The sequence below is a fragment of the Glycine max genome, chromosome 3 (genome assembly GCF_000004515.6).
Source record: "Glycine max cultivar Williams 82 chromosome 3, Glycine_max_v4.0, whole genome shotgun sequence".
Classification (NCBI taxonomy): Eukaryota; Viridiplantae; Streptophyta; class Magnoliopsida; order Fabales; family Fabaceae; genus Glycine; species Glycine max.
In genome coordinates this window covers 32,030,610-32,054,519 of record NC_016090.4, presented here as the reverse complement: position 1 = coordinate 32,054,519, position 23,910 = coordinate 32,030,610, and the positions used below count along the sequence as shown (strand labels likewise).

At 31.9% G+C, this 23,910-nt stretch overlaps 2 protein-coding genes across 4 annotated transcripts; one reads left to right on the top strand and one right to left on the bottom strand.

The window, feature by feature from the left end:
* Window positions 1-359: 359 nt before the first annotated feature.
* On the bottom strand, window positions 360-17,730 carry LOC100779874 (uncharacterized). The gene is made up of 6 exons (XM_006576643.4): window positions 17,277-17,730; window positions 17,093-17,184; window positions 11,800-11,868; window positions 9,947-10,027; window positions 2,718-2,768; window positions 360-1,130 (listed from the first exon to the last, which is right to left on the bottom strand). Exons 1-6 carry the CDS (start codon window positions 17,587-17,589, stop codon window positions 489-491), a joined length of 1,248 nt encoding a protein of 415 aa, XP_006576706.1. The 5' UTR covers window positions 17,590-17,730; the 3' UTR covers window positions 360-488.
* A 121-nt stretch (window positions 17,731-17,851) lies between these two features.
* LOC100785599 (uncharacterized) lies at window positions 17,852-19,134 on the top strand. Of its 3 annotated transcripts, none has more exons than XM_003521007.5 (3): window positions 17,852-18,120; window positions 18,307-18,429; window positions 18,712-19,134. In XM_003521007.5, exons 1-3 carry the CDS (start codon window positions 18,097-18,099, stop codon window positions 19,018-19,020), a joined length of 456 nt encoding a protein of 151 aa, XP_003521055.1. In that variant the 5' UTR covers window positions 17,852-18,096; the 3' UTR covers window positions 19,021-19,134. The 3 variants fall into 3 exon arrangements, with proteins under 3 accessions (XP_003521055.1, XP_006576705.1, XP_040869915.1); XM_006576642.3 differs by having other exon boundaries at window positions 17,913-18,120; window positions 18,352-18,429; XM_041013981.1 differs by lacking the exon at window positions 17,852-18,120 and having other exon boundaries at window positions 18,127-18,429.
* Window positions 19,135-23,910: the final 4,776 nt, after the last annotated feature.

Here is a 23,910-nt window from a genome sequence, read left to right as displayed (position 1 = left end):
TGTAATTAATACATGAATGCATTTTATACAGTAAATAATATATACATGCCTTTTACCATAATTGTAATTAGTGCACGCATAATGATAAAAAAATTAATGTCATGCATTCTTTTATATATATAATAAATAATTAATGCGAGTGCTTGTGATTATTTTATTATATATTTTTGGTGGAATGATTGAGAAATCGCTGAGTTTACATTTTTATTTTGTGTTTTCATTTTATATTTTTCATTTGTTGAAAGGTTTTTATTTTTAAAAGATTAGAATTTTGAATAAAAAATATTTTTAAAAATTCAAACCAAACACATTTTTATCACTATTTTTTAATTTAAGTAAAAATGAATAAAAAAACAATCAAACCAAACACCCTAAGTATTTTCATTCATAATCGGCTGCTTATTAAACATACTCTTATGTTGATGTCCCCCGTTGACAAGTAACAACAATATTTTGCCAGATTCTTCCTTACATTCAAGTGCGTGATTTCAGTTGTCCTGGAACTTAATGATACACTCAGGGGAGTGTTTCTCTGTTAGTTCTCCTCCAACTTCATTAGGAGAGGAGCACCATGCAGCATAGAGCACAACTATGATTATGATGCTAAGAAGTAGCACTAAGCTTGTGGCCCCTCCAAACACAAACAATAGGCCTGACATTTTAGCTGAACCACCCCATGCAACACTATATCCAGACATTGCAACAATTAACGCTAAAATGTAATAGAGTAAAGAAAATCCCAGCATTGAGTATGCTGGTATACGAAGAGGCAATGACCATGTAAGCATTGCAGCAAAAAGAAAGTTCAGGAAAAAGATTGATGTCCATACTGTGATGGAACATGCTTTTCCCATACTTAATTCCATTGTGTCAATGCCTGTGGATTGGGATAACTTGTCAAGGGGATTGCCCAAAACAGATAGTTGGGCCCATTGCATTCCATGCAATGCAGCCCATTTAGCAACACGATTTTCATCAGTAGAATGTGATTGGAATATTCTGTTCCCATAAAACTTCAAAAATGTGTTCAATCTCTTTGTCTCTCTTTTATCTACCTTCAACACCCCATTATCGTCAATCTTTATCACAGCATGGTTGGGGGGATGAGAATGGCGATTTTCCTTTTCTTCCTGTTGATAGTCAATCACACGGAGAAATATGGTTGGTGAGTGAGAATTTTGATGAAATAATAGATGGTTTTTCTATGAAATTTTATTTTGGTATTTTCATGCAAATGTAAACATCTTTTTTTAGATGATGTTAAAAATTTAGGCTAACATATGTTTGTGATTTTTAATAAATATTTGAATTTTATGTTTACTTCCTAATAAATATTTTTTTTTGTGTTTCATCCTTAAAATTTGAAATTTTTTATTTGGGTTTCTACTAGGTTAGGTAAGTTAAGTGCCGAAGTGTCCATTAAAAGTGATTTCTAATGGTTTCTAAAACTGTCAGTATTCACCTTAAATTTTAAATGACAATTTATGTCATCTAAAAACCACTAGAATTTGCATAAGTGAGGGCGTGAGGCACACCAACAACTTGGGATCATGACCCATTTTGTTCTCCCAAGTCAGGCAACGAAAATCGAGAAGGGTACGCTTTGTTCGTCTTGCTCCAAGAAAGAAAATCCCGCAATTGATTTTTAAATTAGTTGAGCGCAAAGAGAGAAATCAAAGGAAAACAAAAGGAGGGCGTTTGTTTAGGCAACATTTTCGCCAATCTAATTATTTTTTTATTTGTTTTCTGATTTTGAATGAAAATCTATATTTAAACATGCATTTTTCTTGTCTACACAGGAGGAATAAAAACCCTAGATCAATTTTGAGGATCATTGAATCATAAAGGAGAAATCTAGGGAGGACAAAATGATTAAATTAGACTTACTAATTATAATTTGAAATTAAAGAGGACAATGACTGTTTTTTAAATCATAAAAAAATGTATCTTAAATTTTTAACGGTCACATGACAGAAAAAAAATTCTTAGCACAGTAATTATGAACACAATTTTTTAAATATCAAAAGATGAAACACAAAGAAAAATAAATAAATTAGAAATCAAACACAAAATTCAAGTATTTATTAAAAATCAAAAAGTATATTTTAACCAAAAAAGTATTATAAAAAATTAACTAGTGCAACTTTCAAAATCTTGAAGAACTTGCTAATATTGATTATCATTTCTTACAATACATGTTAGTTAAAAGCACAAAACAATATCAGACAATCAACATAATGAAAAAGGACAAGCACATGAAAAAGGACAAACACATGGTAAACGTTTAAGTTTAATTTGTCTTGGTTTGATCCAAGGTTCATTTTATTGATGCATGGAAAAGGATCTCCTACAGTGAAAGTTAACATGAGAGGAACATGTGAACTAATTACATCCATCTATATCTGTTAAATATGAGTTTATAATATTTTTTGTAAAATAAATTAAATAATTTCAATGGTTTAGATCTCATGCAGTGAAAATGTCATTGCTGGGGACAAAAGAACAAAAGGATACATGGCTCGTTTCGCTCCCATGTTGAGATATGTGACACACACACACATTGTATATATAATTTTAGATGTGTTGAGATATGTGAAAGATGTGAGATATTTCAAAAATAAAATTGTGAGATGTTTGAAAGACATATCCTTTCTATGTGAGCAAAAAGTGTGTATAAAGCTCAATGACTTGTTATTATTAACTAATTCTATATGTACCTCGTATATTTTCCCTTGCCACTTCACGAACTGATGATTTATTCCCAGTTCCTGTATAAAAAAGCAACAAATGTTAGGTACTCAAGAAGTAAAGGTCCAATTAAGTTACATTAAGGAAAAATATGCATATGCATCTCTTTATTAAATTTTCAAGCCAATTAGTATCGGTCATCAAAATGGACTAAAGGAAACGACAATGATTTGCCCTGCATGGCTCATTTTTCTCCCATGTTGAGTTTTGTGGGATATTTCAAGCCGAACAAAAAACAAAGATATTTCAAAAATATATTTGAAAGACACATTTTTTTATATGAGTAGAAAGTTTGTCTAACAATATGGACTTAGACAACAGATGTTTCTTTATAAGACGACACTATATTTTGCGCCATAGAAGATATAATGTGTTTTTTCTCCCAAAGTGTAAGACGATTTTACAAATAATTTACATGAGACAAAAATTGTACTTTTCTTGGTCAGAAGACAAGGCCATTGCATTAGCTTTTCTACATCAAATTTGTTATTATAATGTTCCATTTGACAATAAAATAATAATGTTAATTAATGATAAGTCCGAAAAAAAAATGTTTTAGATGAAGGGAACACAATGACTTGCAATTAATTAGTTCTATATGTATCATGTTTTCCTCCTTTTGACTCTCGCATGCTTGTTTCTGTGCATAAAAGCAAGGAACGTTCATACTTGAGAAGTAAGTTAAGGTGCATAATTCAACAACATTAAGGGAAAATATTCATGTCTTTATTAAATTTTCATTCCAATTAGTATTGATCATAAAAATGGACATAAGGAGAGGTAGAAAGACAATGATTTGCATGCCCTAGCTTATGGATCATATCGTTAGATATATTTGTAAAAATGGAAAGATAAGATGAAAATAATTTAATTGTATCTTCATTCAGAATCATAGAGGCAATATGTACACAAATATATATCTCTAATTAGATGATTCTGCTCCTATAACTCAGCAATTTATTCCTATAATCAAGTCATTCTAATATGATTAACTGTTACCATATTTAAAGCAAGAATTATGGGATACAATTAACTCTTGATAGCTTCTAAATAATTATATTGTTAATAATGAAAAATAAAGTAAAATTATCTTTAAAAATAATTATTTAGCAATTATTTGGTCTAAATTGTTAAGAATTGATATTTTTCTAAATATTGGCTATAGATATAACAATTGAAGGGACTAAGAGCAAAAAGTACAACAAATTACGAAGAAAAATGAAGATTATAACATTCAGGCCCAACCCAACAGCGCGTTTAGCGAGCAGCACACGCTAAGTGCACAAACAGTTACCCACGCTAAGCGCACAGCACATGCTAAGCGCGAGATCCCGCACCTGCACTGAGCAAGAAGCAGGCGCTAAGCGCGAGATTCAGCACCTGTGCTGAGCAAGAGGAGCACGCTAAGCATGCGCACGACGGTCCAAGTCCACTTCAGCAACTATAAATAGAGAGTCAGGCCAAGGGGAAACGACACTCCGAGTCGCAGAGCATTCTTACTACTACCCAAAGCCTGAGAACTCTTCCTAAGGAATTCTCTTCTTTCTTTCACCCCTTTTCTTCCATCAGTTCTTATACCTCATTCCAGTGTAAGGCCCTCAATGGCCATGAAAGGCTAAACCCCTAGTTAGGGTCTGGCAGACCTAAAAAGCCAAAACTATGTATTTTGTACTCCTCACTATTTATCAATGCAACATGTGTTTTCTATCCTATTGTTTTTTCTATTTATCTCATATGCATTATTCATCTTTACATTCTTTTAGGGGTTAGGTGCTTGACAGAGGATAACCTCTAATAAAGATATAAAGAAGGTATGCATGCATTAATTTTAGGGGTTAGACGCTCGACAGAGGATAACTTCTAATAGAATAAAAAGAAAAGATATCATAAGGAAACCATTGCTAGACATAGGATGATAACTTTATGCCCATGCATTTAAGCACACATCTAGAATTCAAGCTTCATGCATTTTATTTGTTGAATCTTTTCAAAGGCATTTAGGGGATAGATAAATAAAATAGGTTTTCCATCATGAGGCATTAGGGACAAGTAAATGAATAGATGTGGGTAGGATAAATTCACTTGAATTGATAAAGAAAAATCCTAAAATCATACATCCTAGGCAAACAAGGCATGTTAGGTCCTAACATTTGCATTCCATTGAACTCCCTAGTTAATTCTTTTGCTCTCTACTATTTACAATTCCTATTATTGTTTACTGTTCTTTCTTTTACACTCTCCTTAATTATTTCTTCACTTATAAATTCAAAAGTATAGAATATAAATACAACACAAAATCCCTGTGGAATTCGACACTTGGGCTTCCGAGTTTTACTACTTGGACATTTGGTGCATTTTCCAAACTGTTAACAACTCTCATAATAACAAGAATCATAGAATATAGTTGACTTTCCTAACACTCCCCCTCAAGTTGGAGAGTGGATATCAAGAGCTCCCAACTTGCGCTTCATCGTAAGAAAGGATTCCTTCCCTAGTGGTTTAGTGAACACATCGACAACTTGTTCTGCTGAAGGAACAAACTCAGTTGCAATTGAACCATCTTGAATTTTATCACGAATAAAATTACAATCTATCTTTATATGTCGAGTTCTTTCATGAAATACCAGATTAGACACAATGTGAAGAGTTGCTTTATTGTCATAATACAACAGTGCAACCCTTGAGTGCAATATCCCCAAATCCTTCAACAATGAATGTAGCCAAGACAACTCACAACATGTGCTTGTCATAGCTCTATATTCTGCTTCAGCTGATGATAGAGAAATTGTCTTTTGTCTTTTTGTTCGCCAAGAAATTAGAGAGGATAAAAAAAAACACAATATCCTATAGTTGATTTTTTGGATACCTCCCCAACCTAAGTCACAAAAATCACATTAAGATAAATCATTTTGGAAAGAGAAAAATAAACCTTGACTTGAATTGTTCTTTAGATACCGCAATATTTGCATGGAAGCTTCCATATGAGGTTTGCGAGGAGCATGCATGAATCTACTCAATATGTGCACTAAGTAGGTGATATCCAGACGAGTAATAGTCAAATAAATTAGGCGTCCTACAAGTCGCCTATATGGGGATGGATCTTTCAACAATTATCCTTCATATGACAATTTTACATTTTGCTCCATGGGAAAATTCATAGGCTTAACTCCCAAACATCCTCCATCTTTTAGAATTTCCAAAGCATATTTCCTTTGCGAAATGAATATACCTTTCTTTGCCCGAGAAACCTCCATTCCCAAAAAATACTTTAAGTCACCCAAATCTTTAATCCAGAATTAATTATGCAAAAACCTTTTGAGAACAATTATGGCATTGAGATCATTACCAGTTATAAGGATGTCATCAACATAGATCAATAAGGCAGTAAATGATTTGCCTTTCTTACATGTAAACAACGAATAATTTGCTTTTGATTGAATAAATCCAGCACCTTGAATAGTTGTAGAGAACTTGGAAAACCATTGGTGAAAGGCTTGTTTTTATCCATATAAAGATTTGTTGAGAAGACACACAAGGTTCTCCCCCTGTCGCTGAAAACCAGGAGGAAGAGACATATAAATTTCTTCAAAAAGATCTTCGTGAAGAAATGCATTGTGGACATCAAGTTGATGAAGTGACCAATTTTGAGCAACTGCCAAAGCTAATAAACAACGTATTGTAACCATTTTAGCAGTAGATGAAAAAGTTTCATGGTAATCAATCCCTTCAAGTTATGTGTAACCTTTTGCTACTAATTGTGCTTTATAGCGTTCAAGAGAACCATCTGATTTGCACTTGATTTTGTAGACCCAACGGCAACTAATAGCTTGCTTTCCAGGAGGGAGAGGTGTGAGAAACCAAGTATTATTGGCCTTTAAAGTAACCAACTCAGATTGCATTGGTATTTGCCAATGGGATTGGGAAGAAGCTTGTTCATAACATGTAGGTTCAACATCATTAGTAATAGCAACAATAAAGGATCAATGTTGTGGTGAGTAACAATCTTATGAGATAAAATTGCAGAGAGGATATCGTGTACCTTTACTTGGAAAAGATTACGAGAATGACAATGATTCGGGAGAACTTACTTGATTACAAACATAATCACTCAAGGCTACAGGGGGAACATGAGGTCTTTGAGAACGACACAAAAGGGGCTATTGGAGAAGCAGTAGTGGCAGGGTTAGATTCTACATGTGTTGGCTGGATGGGTGAGGAATCTAAGACAATAATGGGTAGGACAAAATCTATTTTAGTTGGGGAAGGAGAAATGGTTTTGTAGGGAATAATATCCTTGTGGAAAATAACATCATGACTAGTGAAGACTTTATTGGTTTCAATATCATATAATTTGTAAGCTTTCGGACCAACTGGATAACCAATAAAAACACATTTGGTGGCACGAGGAGCAAACTTATGGGGTACATGAACATTTGTAGCATATGCTAGACATCTGAAAACTCTAAGGTGGGAATAAGAGGGAATTTTTTTATAAATTTTTTTGAAAGGAGTTTTGTGAGAAAGTATAGGTGTGGACAACCTATTAATTATATGAACAGCAGCGGAAACACATTCTGCCCAAAAGTGTAAAGGGAGATGAGATTGAAAATGAAGAGCTCGAGTTGACTCAAGGATATGTCTATGTTTGCGCTCAACCACCCCATTTTGTTGAGGTGTGTAAATGCAAGAATGTTGATAATTAGTGCCCTGTTGGGAAAAAAAATCTCGCATAGAGAAAAACTCTACTCCATTGTCAACCCGAATATTTGCTATTGTAGTATTGAATTGGGTTTTCACATAAGAGAAAAAATTGGTTAGAAATTTTTTTGTCTCACTTTTATGATGCATTAGAAAAACCCAAGTAAAACGAGAAAACTCATCCACAATAATCAAAAATTATTTTGCACCAGAAAGGGAAGAAACTTTGAAAGACCCCCAAATATCACAATGTATTAATTCAAAAGGTTTATCAGAGGAAATTGAACTTGTGGAAAAAGGAAGCCTAGTTTGTTTTGCAAGAGCATAAACAGTACAATCATTATTTTGCTTGAAAGGGAAATGAAGGAAGTTTTTGGCCATAAAGTCTAATCGAGAAGAGGATAAGTGTCTTAGACATCTATGTCATAAGATACTTGAGGTGTTTGAAGTGGAGGCAGCTTTGATGGTATATACTTTGTGTGTCTTATTCATTGAAACCTAGTAATAGAGTCCATCTCGTTGTTCACCCAAACCAATTGTCATCCCCGTCATCAAATCTTGCAAAATACATAATTGAGGGAAAAAAGTTACTGACCAATTTAATTCTCTTGTGACTCTACTCACAGACATCAAATCCACCTTAGAAGATGGCACCCCAAGTACATTCTTCAAATAAATAATAGGACTCAAAGGTAAATTTCCAGTAGAAATAATTGGAGCTTGATCTCCATTTGGCATAACAGCTGGTGGTAAAGAAGTGTTTTCTTTACTGTTGACAAGTAGAGATGGAGAAGAAGTTATGTGATTTGTTGCACCACTATCAATTATCAGCTTGGGTATGGACAAACCTGAAGAAAGATTGACATTATTTTCCTTGGGAACAGATGATTGAGATGCTCCATTGCCCTGCATAATAGACAAAATTTGTTGTAATTGTAATTCAGTCAATCCATTCAGAAGGGGCTAAACATGTGCTGATAGGGTTTCTTTGGCATTATTTGCTGAAGATTGATTATTATCGTTGGACTTGAAATGATAATTCGTGGTATGCTTGGACTGTCCTGGTGGTTAATCATGTAACTTCCAACATGTCTCCCTTGTGTAATGATTTTTGTTATAGTGGGAACAATGTAGCGGTATACGATTATTGGAATTGGGACGAGAAGACTAACCAGATTTGTGCTGAATAGCAAGGGCTGTTGGTTCCTCCTTTTGTCAATCATGACAAAAACTTCAATAGTCTCTCTTCTTATACCCAAATTTCGTTGCTTTTCTTCTCGAATGATGGAAGAATAAGCTTGTGAAACATCAGGTAGAGGATTCATCAAAAGGAGTTGACCACGAACAACACTATAAGATTCATTCAACCCCATGAGAAATTGCATCAACTTGTGTCTTTTGTTGTTTGCTCCACATGTGCAAATAACATCATTGTAGGATCCTAACTCATCCCACAATTTTTTTTAACTTTGTATATTATGCAGCAATTGTCACTTGATCTTGAGTAAGGCAAGTAATCTCTCTCTCAATATGGAAAATGCGTGGTGCGTTGCTTTGAAAGAAACGATTTTGAAGATCTTCCCAAACTTCATGAGCAGTGTTATAAAAAATAACACTATTTGCAATATTAGGGGTCGATGAATTAAGAATCCATGACAAAACCATATCATTGCATTTTTTTTCATGCTGCTTAGTCTTCTGGCAGATGGTGCTTTGAGGGTTCCATCAACAAAACCAAATTTAGATTTTGCATTTAATGAGATGGTAGTGGCTCGATGCCAATTGAATAATTGTCGCCATCGAGATATTTAGAAACAAGAACCATTCCAGGATGATCAGAATGGTGAAGAGAGTAAGAGCTATTGGAATCATATTTGTTTCCATCATTGGCCATAATGGTTTAGAAACAAAAAAATGTTTGAATGGTAAAAAAAATGGGAAAGAGAGAGAGAGAGAGAACAGATCGTTACTGCTCTGATGCTATGTAAAAATGGAAAGAGAATATGAAAATAATTTGATTGTATCTTCATTCAGAATCATATAGTCAATATATACACAAATACATATCTATAATTAGATGATTCTGCTCCTATAACTCAACAATCTATTCCTATAATCAAGTCATTCTAATATGACTAAATGTTATCATACTTAAAGTAAGAATCATGGAATACAATTAACTCTAATAATAACAAAAATTATAAAATATAGTTGAATTTCCTAACAATATTATATTGAGATACGTCAAAAACAAAAATGTGAGATATTTGAAGGATATACTTTGTATGTGAATAGAAATTCTGTCTAAAAATGTAAGATGATTTTTCACCTGCACTAGACAAAATTTAGTGGTTTTCTTGGTCATATCTCTATCAAATTTGTTATTACAATGCTCCATTTGTCAGTAAAATAGTATTGGTATCGATAAGGCTAGGGAAAAATTATGTTTTGGATTAAGAGATAACAATGGCTTGCTGTAATTAATTAGTTCTATATGTACCTCTAATAATGATCTTTTTTTCTCTTGCCACTTCGCTAAACAACGTTCTACGTGAATGTCAGTATATACTTGCAGCCGCTTCTGTACATAAAAGCAATAGAGGTTAATTAGGCACTTAGTAGAGGAGCAATTCAAATACATTAAGGAAAAATAAGCATGCCTTTATTATATTTAATCTCATGTCAATTAGTATCGAGCATAACAAATGGACAAAAGGAAGAGAAAGAAAACTATTTGATTCATTTGGCTCCCGTGTTTGGACAAATGGAAGAAAAAGACAAATTAGACCAGTTTCTTTAAATTTATTTGTTAAAATAAACACTTAAAATAAATAATTTTTTTATTGTGTTTGTCTAAATTATTTATGATTAAAAAATCTGTTTCTGCTTATTTTAATTAACAAATTATATCTACTTAAAAAATACTTATAAAATGCTTATTTTAAAATTGTTTTCCTAACTTTAGAAACAAACACACCCAATGACTTACCATCGGTAGAAAATTGGTGTTTTTCGTAGTTTGATCCAGTTTTCATAAATTTGGATATTTTAATCCTCAATTACTTCTTTTAACATACTACACTTTTGTTTATTTTAGTTAAAATTTAATTTTTATCTTTCTATTTTTTTTAATTCATGATTTTTGTTCTTGTATTTTTTTAATTCAGATATTTTATTTTCCATTTTTTAAAAATTCAAGATTTTAGTTTTCCTATTTTTAATTGAAACATTTCATTTTTTACTTTTTTAAATTTGTAATTTTAGTTGCGTTTGTCAATTTCAAGACTTGTAAAAATAATATGAACCTTGGCTGTACTTAAATAGTGGATAGAATTAACAATAATGAACCATGGTTGTACTTAAATAGAAGGTCTTAGTCTTTTTGTGATAGCTAACCACAGAATTAACAATAACGAAACATGGTTGTACTTAAATAGTGGATAGAATGAAATTAATAGAAAATAGTTTAATGTATCGAATGAAATAAAATAAATCAATATTTTAATGATAAAATGATAAAAAGATTGATTCCATCTCATAGTACCTAAATTAGAAAAAAGAAAAAAATAATAGTATTGGATGATATGAAATAAAATACATATAATAAAGTCATGTTTAGTTCCATTCCAACATATTTCAAACCAATCATGACTCAAGAAAAAAAAAACAATAAAAAAATAGCACCTTCCATTTTATGGCATTTACAGGTGTCAATAGGGAAATAGCTCAGAATATTTCAGAAATTAATGGTTACAAATATTGAAATCATTTTGCAACTCAGTAATTTAGCTAATTCATTGAACTTTATTTTACTACTTTTACAGGAGAAAATGCAAATATGACATTTTATCGATAGTTTCTTTTTTAATATTGGTAGATATGTTATAGATATTTGAAAGATGTGAGATATTTAAAAGAAAAAGTGAGGTTTTGAAAGACACACAGGAAATTAGCTAGGAAACTTGTTAAAAAGTAATTACTTGTCAACCAAGTCATAATAAGGTATAGCTATTATTTCTAACAGGCACAAGCCTTTGTGTGTGGGGAGTGTGCCTGACAATGTAGAGTTAGGCAACACGTGTTTCGTTATGATGGCACCACATTTTGCTGAAAACATAATTATGTCTATTTGCTTCAATGTGAGACGAATTTTCCAATCATCTATACAAGTAACAAGACAATGGTTGTGCTTTTCTTGTTCACAAAGTGGCTGCATTATCTTTTCTATATCAAATTTTTTATTATAATGATCTAATTGACAGTAAAATAATAATAGCAACGAATAGCACTGCAAAAAATTATGTTTTGAACGAAGAGAGCATAACTTGTTGAATCAATTAGTTCTATACTTACATGGTTTCCCACCATTGGATAATACGGACGACGATATCTTGAGCCAATGTAACCTTTTATTATGTTTCTCTGTACAAAAAAGCAATAAAAATTAGGTAACTAACAAGTGAAGGTGCAATTCAATTTCTTTAAGGAAAAACATGCATGTCTTTATTAAATTTCTATGCCAATTAGTATTGATCATAAAAATGGACAAAAGGAAGAGAATGACAATGACTTGCGCTATATGGTTTATTTCGTTCCCATGTTTGGACAAAAAGCAGACACAGACAAGGGCTTGCCCTTGGTAGAAAAATGGTTGCTTTTCGTAGCTTGGTACAAGTTTCACAAAGTTGGATACTTTAAAAGCTAAATTATTTCTTTAAGATACTATATATTAAACTTTTGTCTTTTATTTTTTACTTAAAAGAAATGGCTTTTCTAATGTCCCAAACATTGCACACAGTAACAATATTTAATAACTTTTTCTTTTACCTTATTTAGATCAGAATTAATTAAGTTTGTAGTCTTTCAATTTTTTCGAATTCATATTATAATTTTTAATTCCTCAAATTTTTTTTTGACAATTTTTAGTCTTCTATTAATTTTCTTTCATTCTAAAAGTTTTTTCCTATTTTAAGTCCTTCATTTATTTTTGTTGTAGAAAATTAGTCTCAAATATAAAATAAGCGAGCGAGTAAAAATTGGAAAAATAATTATTTTTAAACAATAAAAATAAACGAGAGACTAAAAATAGAAAAAACTTTTAAAATGACTAAAAATCTTGACAGACAATTAATAAAGAATTAAAAGTTGTAAAAAAATTGAGAGACTAAAAATTAGAATCTAGAAAAATTGAGCAACTAAAAACTTAATTGACCTTTTATATTAATATTTATTACAAACAATTCTGTAAAAAAAATTATCTCTAGAAATGGAAAGTTTACAACACTCACACATGTTGCTTAATCAAATAAGTTATACCTTTGTTAATAGTTCTTTCAAATTAATTATTATCTTTTTCTTATTTAGATTACTAGATTCAATTTCAATCAAAATAATAAATATCTCACTCATTTATTAAATAAGTTCATTTCTTGTAATATTTTTCTCTAAAAATAATGTCTCTTTCTTATTCATCAAATAAATTCAATTTCTGTTGTATTTCTTATAAAAGCATCTCCAATGTAGATACTTCATAACTTGTTTAAAATTAAGCAACATTACTTAACAAGTTTTTAGTATTGGAGCAGCTAATTTAGCATTGTATTGCTTAGATAATATATCAGTTGCTTATATAAAGAATCATTACTAATATAAATAATCATTGTTTAATTTATTATTCCCTATTGAAGAATCATTTTCAATTACAAAATTTAATGTTTTTCCAGTTAAATACTCGGATAACTTTAGTATTAGAGTAAATTTTTGTATAAAATTTTAAAATTTGTGTGACATTGTAAGACTTACAAATATAAAATAAGTAATTTATTTAAGTAATCATACATTATAAATGTTCTAATACTTTAATTCCACCAATCATATTAGTAATAAATCCATTGGACGTCTTTTACTTATTGCACTGTGGTTATTTAAATTCAGAAAATAAAAGAACACATCACAAATTAATAATCTTGCAAAAAACTGAATATTTATTTATCAGTGATTCCAAGTGGCCTTTCATACTATTAAAAAAACAATATAAGTTTTATAGTTAAAAAAAGTTATATAATTTCAAGACATATCTCCAAAAATTTAATCTGAAACTTTAGGAAGAGATGAAAAATATTGTAGGAAAAACTGAAAAATATAATTATAATGTTTGAATATTTTTTATTTTTTAAGAAAGAGATATTAATAGTGATATAATTATCATTTTTAATGGTACTCAATATCTTTTTAATTAAAATTAAATTAATTAAATGTAAGTTACCATTTATAAAAGTAATCAAATTAATTATTATAAGAATTATCTTTATTAAACATAAATAAATCAATTAAAAAGGATAATTTATGTCATCAATAATTTAAATTTAAATAAAGAGATAATTTATGTAATAATTAATTTGATTATTGTTTAAAAAATAATGAGGGTCGTCATTAATATAATTTATATCAAAATTAATTCAAGTAAAAAAATTAATTTAATTTTTTGATTAACTTTCCATACTGTAATTTTTTCACACCCATTTTTATACAATAGAAAAGTGTTTCCATTGTTATATATGGGACATAAAATAATATACAATGTGTAACATCTCATTTTTCGTAAATAAATAAAAAATGATTTTTATATAAAAACAAATATAATTTTAGAAAAATGATGAGATTTCTATAATTAAATAAATAAGGAGAAATAACTTTATTAATTAAAATAATGGTTTAAAAGAAAATAAAAAAGATATTTTATTTATTCATTTGATAGAAAATAAAATAAAGTTCATGTGTTATAAAATAATAATAAAAAGATAGAATAAATAATATGCTGGGAGTACCCTAATTATAAATAGAGATAGGTTAGGTGACGATACGTCTCTACCTTTCTCTTCCTCCCATTTTCATTTTCTCTTCTTCTTCTCTCAAAACCTTTTTTTTTTCTCGCATACACTTAAACATGTCTCAGTAAATCCCGCACTCAAACATGTCTCAGTAGAAGAACGATCCTGAACTTGTTAACCGTTGGATTGTCGTGAAATTTGAACTTCAAAACTTGTTTCCTAACACATCCACTGTTGGGATTTTTTAGATCATGTCTCAGAAATGTCCTTCGCATCATAGCTTTCTTTTTCCCGCATACATCCAAAACCCATCTAAGTAAAATTATGATATTGGACTCATTAACCGTTGGATCATCGTGAAATTTGGATATCAGATTCAAAATTCATTTCCACTCATTAACCTTAACCATTGGATCATCATAGCTTTCTCTATGAAGGCTTCAGTCCTTTCTCCTTCTCTTTAACACTTGGAAACCCTAATAGAGTCATCAGAGGAGAAACTTGAGAAATCTCAGGGAACCGCTAGAGATGTCGCTATCACTGCTGGAATATACACGTGAGCCCGCTTAGAGGTAAAAAATTAGTTTATTGCAATTGGGGGTTAGAATGAATATGTGTAGGGATCCTTAGAGGATTAAATTGGAGTTTATTTAGGGATATTTATTGAATTATAATTTTCCTTTATGATTATAAATACAATGTTGTTGTGTTTGATGGACCAATTAATGTTTTGATGCGAATTGGTTGATAAACTTAAGTGCTCTTGGTGTTTTCGTGTTTTTTACCTATGATTTTGATTCATTAATTTTAATATGAAGGTGTGAAATTGTTTGAGAGGTTTTACTCTTCATGTTGTGAGAAACATTTTGTATAAATTGTTATATTGAGATTATGAAACAGTGATTTAAATTGTGAACAAGTGACAAATTAAACTTGTGATGAATGGTCAGATACATGTGTGTTAAGATGTTGTATGTACTGAGTTGTGAGCTATGAACTGTGCAATCACACAATTGTAAGACCCTTTAAGGGCGACAAGTTTTTGCGTGATGAGTATTGTGATGGGATCCACTATGGAAACCCGACGAGTTGAATCACTTTGAGACGCAACGAATTAAAATGATTTTGAAAATAATTGAGTAATTGTGTGTATTGCATAGTTTATAGAAAAAGTGTATATGATTCACGAGGTGTGATAACATGCTACTTTGGGATTATACCATTGTGATTGAGACCGAGTGTATGTGATCAACTGAGTATGTATTAAATTGTAATATATATGTGTATTGAGATGTGTTGTACATTGAGTTATTAACTATGAACTATACAATCACAGGACTGTAAGACCTTTTAAGGGCGACAAGTTTATGCACGACGAGTATTGTGATAAGAACCACTGTGGGACTCGACGAGTTTAATCACAAGCGCGACGAGATACAATTGTTTTGAGAATAATTGAGGAGTCGTGTATTTTGTACAATTCATAGATACAATCTACGTGATAAAATATTTTCTGGGTTGGACTTGAATTAGGAGGGAGAAACCCTGACGGACTCTTCAGAGTGTAGGCCTTGGGGGTAAATACACCCGGTTTGAGTGTTCCTTTAAGTTTGAGCTGATCCCACATGGTTGGAGTATTCTCACAAAACAGCGAGACCCTGACTGGTCTTCCTATGATTTTACCTCGTGACAGTGACCTGACTTACTAGTGTGTGATTTGTCTTGTCATGTATTCTTAGGTGTCGACAAGGTTTTTCACTGATATGATACCACATTGCATATAGGATTGATTCTTAGTATATTTGTTGCATAACACTTGTGTATTGATCAATATTGATTGATTTAGTGATATTGTGTTTTGATCTTTGAGTACATGAATGATGTGAAAATGAATAAGACGTGTTGTGTTGTGATGTGTTATTATGTGACAGGTGGTGGAATGACATGCACTTTGTTTAAGTGAGTTGTATTTTATTTATATGATATGTATATCTATGTTGTCTCATTTCTCTCTATTAGTTAGGAATATGATAACTCACTCCTCGTGTGTTGTTTGTGTTTGGGTCCTGTGATGATCTTAAACTTTGTGTTTGTGGGAGCAAGGGGAATTGATATGGACATACTAGAGAACGCTAGAACACAATGCTCGGATAGGATGTGACATCGGGATATAGATTTCTATGTTAATTGCATGAAATCTTGGATGATCTTGTTTTAAGGCGAGATGATTTTATTATTTATTTGAACAAATTCTATTATGATGTTAGAAAAGTGAATGAAAGTCTTTTATCCTTTGAAATCCTTTTAATTAAATGTGTTTTAAAAAAATTAATTAATTTTAATTTCTTATTTCTTTTATTATTAGTACATATATGTGTGAGGTAGAGAGTGTCACACAACAAAATCACGATTCCGTTATATCAAGGAGAGTGTGAAAATCATATAACAAGGAAATCATGATTGGAAAGGATAATTCTAAAATTAAAAAAAAAAAATGTCCTTAATAGGACCAAGAACAATTTGAATGGAGACAATAATAACTCACAAAAGAGTGACATTTACATGTCATTTTAAGACCTCCCTTCACATCTCAAAATATTTCACAAATTAAAGGTTACATCTATTGAAATCATTTTCCAATTCAAAGAAATTTACTTAGCATAATTGCAAATTTGAATGCAAGAAGGAAAAAATTATTGCTTTAGAAGTAAAATTACCTTTGAGTTCTGCCAACTGAAATCTAGATATGCTCTCAACTACTTAAAGCTAATCAGGATCGTGATGGCAATTAAGAGTTGCTGAGAGTTATAACTTACACTTTCAAGCTCCGGCAAAGACAAATCCACAGCGTGAGGCGCAAACTTGGATTCCAAAACTGAATCAGCAATCACAATCCCCAAGCCACACACTGCACACAAATCAAACAAAGAATAAACATAAATGTTAGAAATTATGATGAGTTACATCCACTTCAATCCTAATATCTGGATATTAATTTACCATTTACAACCCAGAGTTCTGGATACAGTTCCTTTATAGTTTTCTCGAGTCTCAGTAAAAGAACACTCTCCCAACGAAGCCCTGTGTCCATTTTTTCTATGCATTGCAAAATTTTGCTTGTGAGCTTTTCCACAGAGTCGTCGCCGCTAACGTCCATTTTTTCTATACGATAAATTGAATGCCAATATAATTGAGGGTCACTCTCCAGTTCCTCTTTAATTTTTGCTATATATAGCAAAAAAGTTTTCATCTGATCCATTAGAATGGCTTCTCTAGGAGGCGATGGTGCTGCAGGGTCATTGATCTCCTTCATTTCTTGTCTTCCTCTCAGCCTCAGCAACTTTACACACTAATAATCACTTTCGTTTCTGCTCAAGACACACACACAACTTGCTTCTACCTAATACCATACAATTATCATACGCGTTGAATTCAAAGTTTCAGTAACACAAACCTTCCACGCAATTCTTATAATAATATAATAATCAGTATTGCCTCACAGTTCTAGAAAGCAGAATCGTTTTCCACGGTAACTGACTTTTAAAGTTGATCATTGGTGTCATTGAAAGCGATGCATGCATTTTTCTATACCACATGCATTAAAACGCGGTTAATTGATTCTAGAGATTTCGGTTTGACGTTCAACTTTCGGTGCAGCAAAACGCGGTTTCATATTGAATTTCGCCATCAACACCACGATAGCATTGGAAAAAATTGTTTAAGGTGTGTTTTGGTTTCAGACTTTCACATATCATCAAGTTGGAGCAAAATTTACCGTGCGAGAGAGTTGGATTCATGCGCTGGGAACTACTACCAAATCATGAGTGTGCCTAATTCCTCCTGTGTAAGTTGTATATGCTTCTGTGCTGAACTGCATCATGATCAAACTCCATTCAACTCAAACAAACCGAGCTAAATTGTTCTTAATCTTTTTTATTTATTATTGTTTTTTCACACCGATTTTGAGGAATCTGAATATGCCAAAGTCAGCAGTTGACATATGTATAGCTATATTGATTATATTTTGCAGTTTGAATTGACAAATCTTTTTGCGAAAATCTTGAACCAAAGGCAGAATATCCATGAAAAGGAGGAGCAAGGAGACGATGAGAAGGGCAAGCTTGTATCATTAGGACAAATGAATAGTTTAAGTGTAAGTTTCCTTCTTTCCCCCCTCTAAACTATATAAGTTATAATTATTGCAGAAATGTAATGCCATTGTATATGCTAATACTAATTAAACTGCAGAGCAAGCAAGATGTTCCAATGTTAGACTTAGTTAGAGCCATGTGCAGTGTCCACGATGAGAAATCAGGACAACCTTTAGCTTTTGAGTACACATTGAACACAATTATGCATTTTGTTCTGGTTGTGTGTAGTGAGGTATTTAATTGAGCAATAATATATGGTGTGATGTATATCATGTGTATTCCAGGTGAAAGAGGATAGTAGAACATCAAAGAACATTAGTTCTGAAGGTGAAAGAAGAACACCAGAAATCATGGGAAGATGTGCATCCTGGTGGGCAACCTTCACATTTTTTGTGTGTTTGTGTTCATTAAAATTCAGCAAACCACTTCTCCAACCACAAGGACCCAATTCACTATGGCTTGCCATATTAGGAATGTTCAGTTTTACTGTGTTTGTATCTGCTGCTTCTGTTATGGTTGTTGTTGAAGCACAGTTCACTCGTATGCAGATAACTGTTATGCTCAGTGCCTTCTTGGCTCTGCTGTTAGCTTAATTAGACAGTTTTCATATGTGTACTTATGTTTCCTTTAGCCATGGCGGAAAAAGTTGTTGTAATCTTTTTATTTACATAATTTCATTCGCATAACAATAAAACGATGTTTGGGTATGTGCTATCGACGATTCAATAGACAGAACATATTCATGGAGGAACACTGAATGACAGGAACATCCCTTCGTATGAACTTTTCTTTCTTTTTCTTTTAAATTCATTTAGAATCTTATGAAGCATAAGCATAATACAATAAGATATTAAAAGAATAACACCAGAAATCACAGGAAGATATGCATCGTGGTTGGCAAACCCAGATTTTTTTTGGTGCTTGTTGTCATTAAAATTAAGCAAACCACTTCTCCAACCACAAGTATCTCATTCACTTTGGCTTGCCATCCTAGGAATGTTCAGTTTTACTTTGTTTGTGTCTGCGGTTTCTGTTATGCTTGTTGTTGGAGCACGCTTCACTCATATGCAAATAACTCTTATGATCGTTGCCTTCTTCGCTCTGCTGTTAGCTTAATCACATGTTTTCATATATCCCTTCCTTAACCCACTAGAATATAGTGATGGATAGGGATTTGTATAATTTGCATGGGATTGCTTTCAATTCTATAGGCTGCGTGGACACATGAGATATATGTTTCTTGTATTTTGTTATTTACAGAATTTCATTAGCATACCAATGTTTTATGTGCGTGATATGTCAACATTAACGATTAATCAGATGTGAAGAAAGATTATTACTTAACATATGGATGGATGAACACCCGTCATATGAACTTTTATTTTTTTTTTCTCTCTTCTAAATTCAATTAGAATCTTAAAAAGCATATTGGTAGTATAATAAGAAATTATGCTAGATAATATCATATTCTTCTCACAAGGAAATCACCCAACAAAGCAACTCCTAGTCTAAAATTAAATCCATTAATCCTAACTTTGAGGAGGATAGAAACCTTCTCACAAGGTTTGTAAGTGTACATCTTAATTAAGCACTAACACATTAATACATTGATGATCACAAAGACATCATATTCTTCTCAGCATCAATCCAAAACATGGAAGGCGCGCGCGGATTGAATTCACTCAACTTGTCTACTTTTTCAAAACTGTTGAAATGTACGAAATGGACAATGCTAACGTGTTTGAGATAATCTACTAACCTATGTGAAAACTTCAATTCTAACCTAATGAAAACTTCAAAACATGGAGGGCACGGATTGAATTCACTCAACTTCTCTAATTCTTCTATTCTTCAAAACTTTACTTCTTTTCTTCAAATTTTCGTACAAACAAAGACCAAAACCTAATGAAAAATTATTTCAGTTAAAGTCCACATTCTAACTTAAAGTTTCTATTATTAACAAAATTAAAGTAAAATAAGTGTTAAAAGATAGAGAAAAGTGAGATAAGTGTCAAGTTAAAGGATCAAAGTATAAGTATAATTGGCACTTATCAATAATCATCGATGCTACAATATCCATGACCCAAACATTAAGATTAAGATTGGTTGAATAAAAAATTGGTGGCAAGAATTATTTGTGACCAATCACAGGTTTTGTATTTTTTTAAACATGCACAACCAAAAATTTTAGTTGTGTATTTTAATCAACGAAAGCGTATTTTCGCTGAATTAGGAGGTGCAAATTCAATATACAAGAGAAACACAAATTCAATGCATAAATTAAACACAATTTCCTTTATTAAAATATACAACAAAAACACATTTTTGTTGAGTATTTTGTTGGCATCCCTCTTATGCAACTGAAACATGTTTCCATTGTATATTTTGATCAAGGAAATCATGTTTTTGCTAGGAGCATTTTTTGAAAATTGCACAAAACAAATAAAGTTTGGGGTTGAAAAAGCATAAATGTGGATGGGGATAGTAAAGCCCAGACATTTAAAATTAGGCCTAAATTGACAACTCCCAACCCTTTGGATGCATTTGTATCTTGCACCTCCCAATATGAATCCTACACCTCCCAAAAAATCTCAATGACAAAAAATGTCCTTGATCCTAACACCTCCTCTTCCTCTTCCCTATGCCACCCAAGTACAATGCCATTGGAGGCAACGGAGTTTTTGAGGACGATGTCATTGGAGGCGACGAAGAAGGCAAGGGGGTGGGTGGTGAAGTCACAATCATTGTCAATGAGGATGGGTGGTGGAGGTCCTACGAGAGGTTCACCTCCTCGAACAAGAAATATCAGATCCAATTAATAATGTGAATCCTCAAACAACAACAACAACCAAAAACATTGATTTCTACAAAGTTTAGACAAGGAGCAAGACCTGCATGGAGTTGGATGATCTCGGTTTGGAACTAGGAAGGGCTCTTCTGGGATCGTTGGCATTGAACGCAGCGCCATCCTCCTTGTGTGGATCCTGTAGGGTTTGAGTTTCAAGAAGGGAAGAAGGGTTCCACCGCCTATTCTAGAACAACTATTCTTGAATAGGATATGTTTCTAGAACAACTATTTCATAATAGAATAAACACTTCAGAAATCTACTCTAGAATACAAAAAATTATATTCCAAAATAGCCATTTCAGAATCAAGGTGCCTAGTAAAGGGCTGTTTTTGTCCTTTGAAATCTTTTGGGAGGTGTAGGATGCGAAATACAAGGTGCAGGATATAAATGTCTCCTTTGGATGGACCCTGGTTAGAAATTGTAGTATGGGCTTTGTGAATAACAAAACGTATAGGATCTTAAGTAATGCATCAAAGGTAAGTTTAGGCAATATAATTTGTTTGGAGCATACTTCAAATTGAGAGGGAGTTACATCTAATAGTTAAGGGAGGTATATATAACAATTGCCTAAGTTTTTTTTTTTTTTTTGAGAGGGATTGCCTAAGTTTACTATGAGAGTGAGACATATAGAGGTCGTTGTTGCCATTTAATAATAACGAACAAAAATAAGCCATTTAACAATAGAATGACACTCAATTTGTAACTGTCAAGAAACAAAAGTTCAAGTCGAATCTTCTAATAGGAAGCTGCTCAAGATCGAATTGCAAATGTCTCTGTTGTGTATCACGTTATGACATTGTATAAGCTAACATACTCAATAAACTCCAATTAATCCCATATAAATCTTGTTCCATTTAAACTAATTAAAACGTAGCACCAATTATAAATTAAATGTTATGCTACCTTTGTCTCCATTATTATATCGTATAACTTTGCTAGTAGTTGTAGAATCTTGTTCTCCCTCACAGACCCGGGGATGCATTATTGGTTCTATGAGGAAAAAAATGTTGTTCCGTACACATCTAATACCAAGATAACCATGATTCACCTGCTGTTGAAATTAATTACGTACTCAACCAAACAGCTACTTACTAGCTTTACGATATAAACTAGCATAAGATCTCATAATTATAATTTTACAAAACATTAGATTTCAATAGTTTTTACCAGAAGACATGCTTTCTCCCAAGTTTGAACTATGACTATTTACTTTCTTCACTAACAAGCATCCATCTCCAAACAATAGTTTCCTCCGAGGGTTAACTAAGTATCAATGCTTAGATAGTTAAACCAAATTAGACAATGTGCATGACATTGTGGGTCAGAAATCTTACACTATTTTGCTTTCATGGCACGTTAGATTGGATCCACATATAAAGGTGTCACGTTGCAAAAGGTTTGTGTCTCTATTTTGTATTTGCAAATTTGCAATTACAGCCGATAGTTCCAACTGTGTTTTGTTTCTTGATGCTTATGGCAAAAATACATTTCATTCTATAGCTGTTGTTTCTTTGTGAAAAGTTGCTTCCTATTAATGGCACATTGACTGAAGGGATTGCAGCACTGTCGATCTTCAAAGTATCAAATTTTCATTTAAAGTCTCAATTTATATTGGATTTAAGACAAAATCATTGGTATCCTTCTTCTGCATGTTATCTCAAAATCAAGATGGATGCTATGTAACAATCAACGTAACAAGAATACAAAGGAAATATACCGTTGGTCTAACGGTGAAAAAGGAAAAAGAAGAAAAAGTGGTGGATTCAAATCCTCTTACTAACAAAAAGTAACATTCTAATCGATAAAACAAAAACATAACAAGAATTTAAATAAGAGTTAAATTTAGTAGAAAAAACTAATCTGTTATGATGTGACAAACCATTAGAGATATGTAGGAACGAATTCAAGGGGGACCAAGCAGGAGCCTTGACTCTCTTCTCCCTTAGAATCTTTTATGTATACATGAGGAAACAAATACTAATAAAAAAATGTATAAGAAAAACAAGTTTTTGATGAGTTAATATTTGTTTAATTTTCTTTTAGTAATAGATCATATTTCTAGTTTTATACATAAAATTAATACTAAATTATTTTTTAAAATATATTATTTATTAAATAATTATTTATTAGTAATTAAATATTTAAAAATTATATAAAAAAATCCCCCACTTTAATACTTACACTCATGAATCCGCCCCTCAAGATATGTTCATATTTGATGTATGGCTGTGTCTCGAACATATTGAGATTTATTTATTTCTAAAAAAAGTAGTTTCCTTGATTTTTAAACACATTAATCTTGACCTTTCAGAAACGAAATCTAATTAAAATCTAATCAAAGTTGGATGCCTTAAAAGCATTTAATATTATCACAAAAAGAACACTATAATTCAAACTTTGGATTTATTTGGGTCACATGAACCAATCTTGAACAAAAAACACCACCTCTATGCTGTTTGTTTTTATTATGTGTGAGCAAGGAAGTATATATGAACAAAAAGCAAAGTATGGTAATACTGTGGACCTACATAGCAAATCGATGTTATGTCACCCACTTGTACCAGAATCAAAACACATGCTAGGGTCTCCAAACAGGGGAACCTTTACACTAGAGTCTCAAATTCCCCACATGTA